The sequence below is a fragment of the Perkinsus marinus genome (genome assembly GCF_000006405.1).
Source record: "Perkinsus marinus ATCC 50983 genomic scaffold scf_1104296950628, whole genome shotgun sequence".
Classification (NCBI taxonomy): domain Eukaryota; phylum Perkinsozoa; order Perkinsida; family Perkinsidae; genus Perkinsus; species Perkinsus marinus.
The window spans coordinates 1-1,146 of record NW_003209550.1 but is presented as its reverse complement, the minus strand read 5'-3'; the positions used below and the strand labels follow the sequence as shown (position 1 = coordinate 1,146).

Here is a 1,146-nt window from a genome sequence, read left to right as displayed (position 1 = left end):
ACCGAATATGACAGAAAAGAAGAGAATGACCAAATAAGAGTAACTCGGTGGTCTCTCCTCCTCCTTATGTGAGGATCTAGTTGTTACATCAATCAATTGTCCGTTACATGGCCTTCAAACAGCAGAAGAACATGCTGCCCTCTTCGAACTCTTCGATGCTGCTCTTAGCTATAATGAAAGGTGAAACGCCTATCTAATTAATAGATGGTAGGATATGTGATGGAGATTGAGCCATTATGGTTCGTGGGTCAACAGAGTCATCATGACCTTTATGGTTGTTCCTCCTCCAACCTGTACTCAATGGATAACGTGTGTAAAAGTATCCAGCTCTGTATAGTAATATGAAACTACCGATTACTACATCATCCGCATTGTTACGATAGTAAAAGGCATGGTCGTCGTCGTTATTAATCGTAGTGACTAACCACTACTACCCTGAATATAAGGGTTCCTCTAATAATAATTAAAGACGACAAGCTATCTTTTCAGATGAACTATATTAATTATACTCGATATGGTTCATGGTGAACCATTAACTATTAACTGACTCTCTCAACACAACAACTCTATCATTAAAGTTGCTCAGCTGTCTACTACGGTCGAGGAACTAACAGTGATAGTTATCATTAAAGGCTACTGATTATGATGCTGATATTACTACTATCATCATCACGATAACTGTAGTATATGAGGGGTATATTATCAATATATTTTGTTATCGATAGTACTGGTATTTAGCAAAAATGCTATAAGTGTATTAATCAACATCCATATGATGATGATCATCATTCTTAGCAACTTCCTCCTCCTCCTCTTCTCCATCCTGATCATCAGAGCTATCATCAGGTTCCTCTACAATGGGTTCAGGAGAGCCTCTCTCCTCTTCTTTACTATTAGACTCGGCCGACTCGTCTTGAGCCTTCTTAGATGATGGTGGTGATGATGGAGGCTTCTTCTCAGCCAATATACCATCAGCCAACTTGATAAGGGCATCAGTCTTATCATTGAGCTGTGATACAGTATATACTGGTTGTAGATAAAGAGGTGTCTAACTTGTAATGCCTTCTGTTGAGATAACCATGATTCAGTTTATGGCATTCTTCTATATATACTCTTTCCTTTCAATAGCAATATGTGCATAGGCAA

General features: G+C 38.5%; 1 protein-coding gene across 1 annotated transcript; it reads right to left on the bottom strand.

Moving 5' to 3' along the window:
- Positions 1-757: 757 nt before the first annotated feature.
- Positions 758-1,009, bottom strand: Pmar_PMAR019459 (hypothetical protein; the record flags this gene model as incomplete). Its single annotated transcript, XM_002777920.1, has 1 exon — positions 758-1,009. A coding segment is annotated over one exon (252 nt), but the record flags the coding sequence as incomplete, so codon positions are not given.
- Between the last annotated feature and the right edge of the window lie 137 nt (positions 1,010-1,146).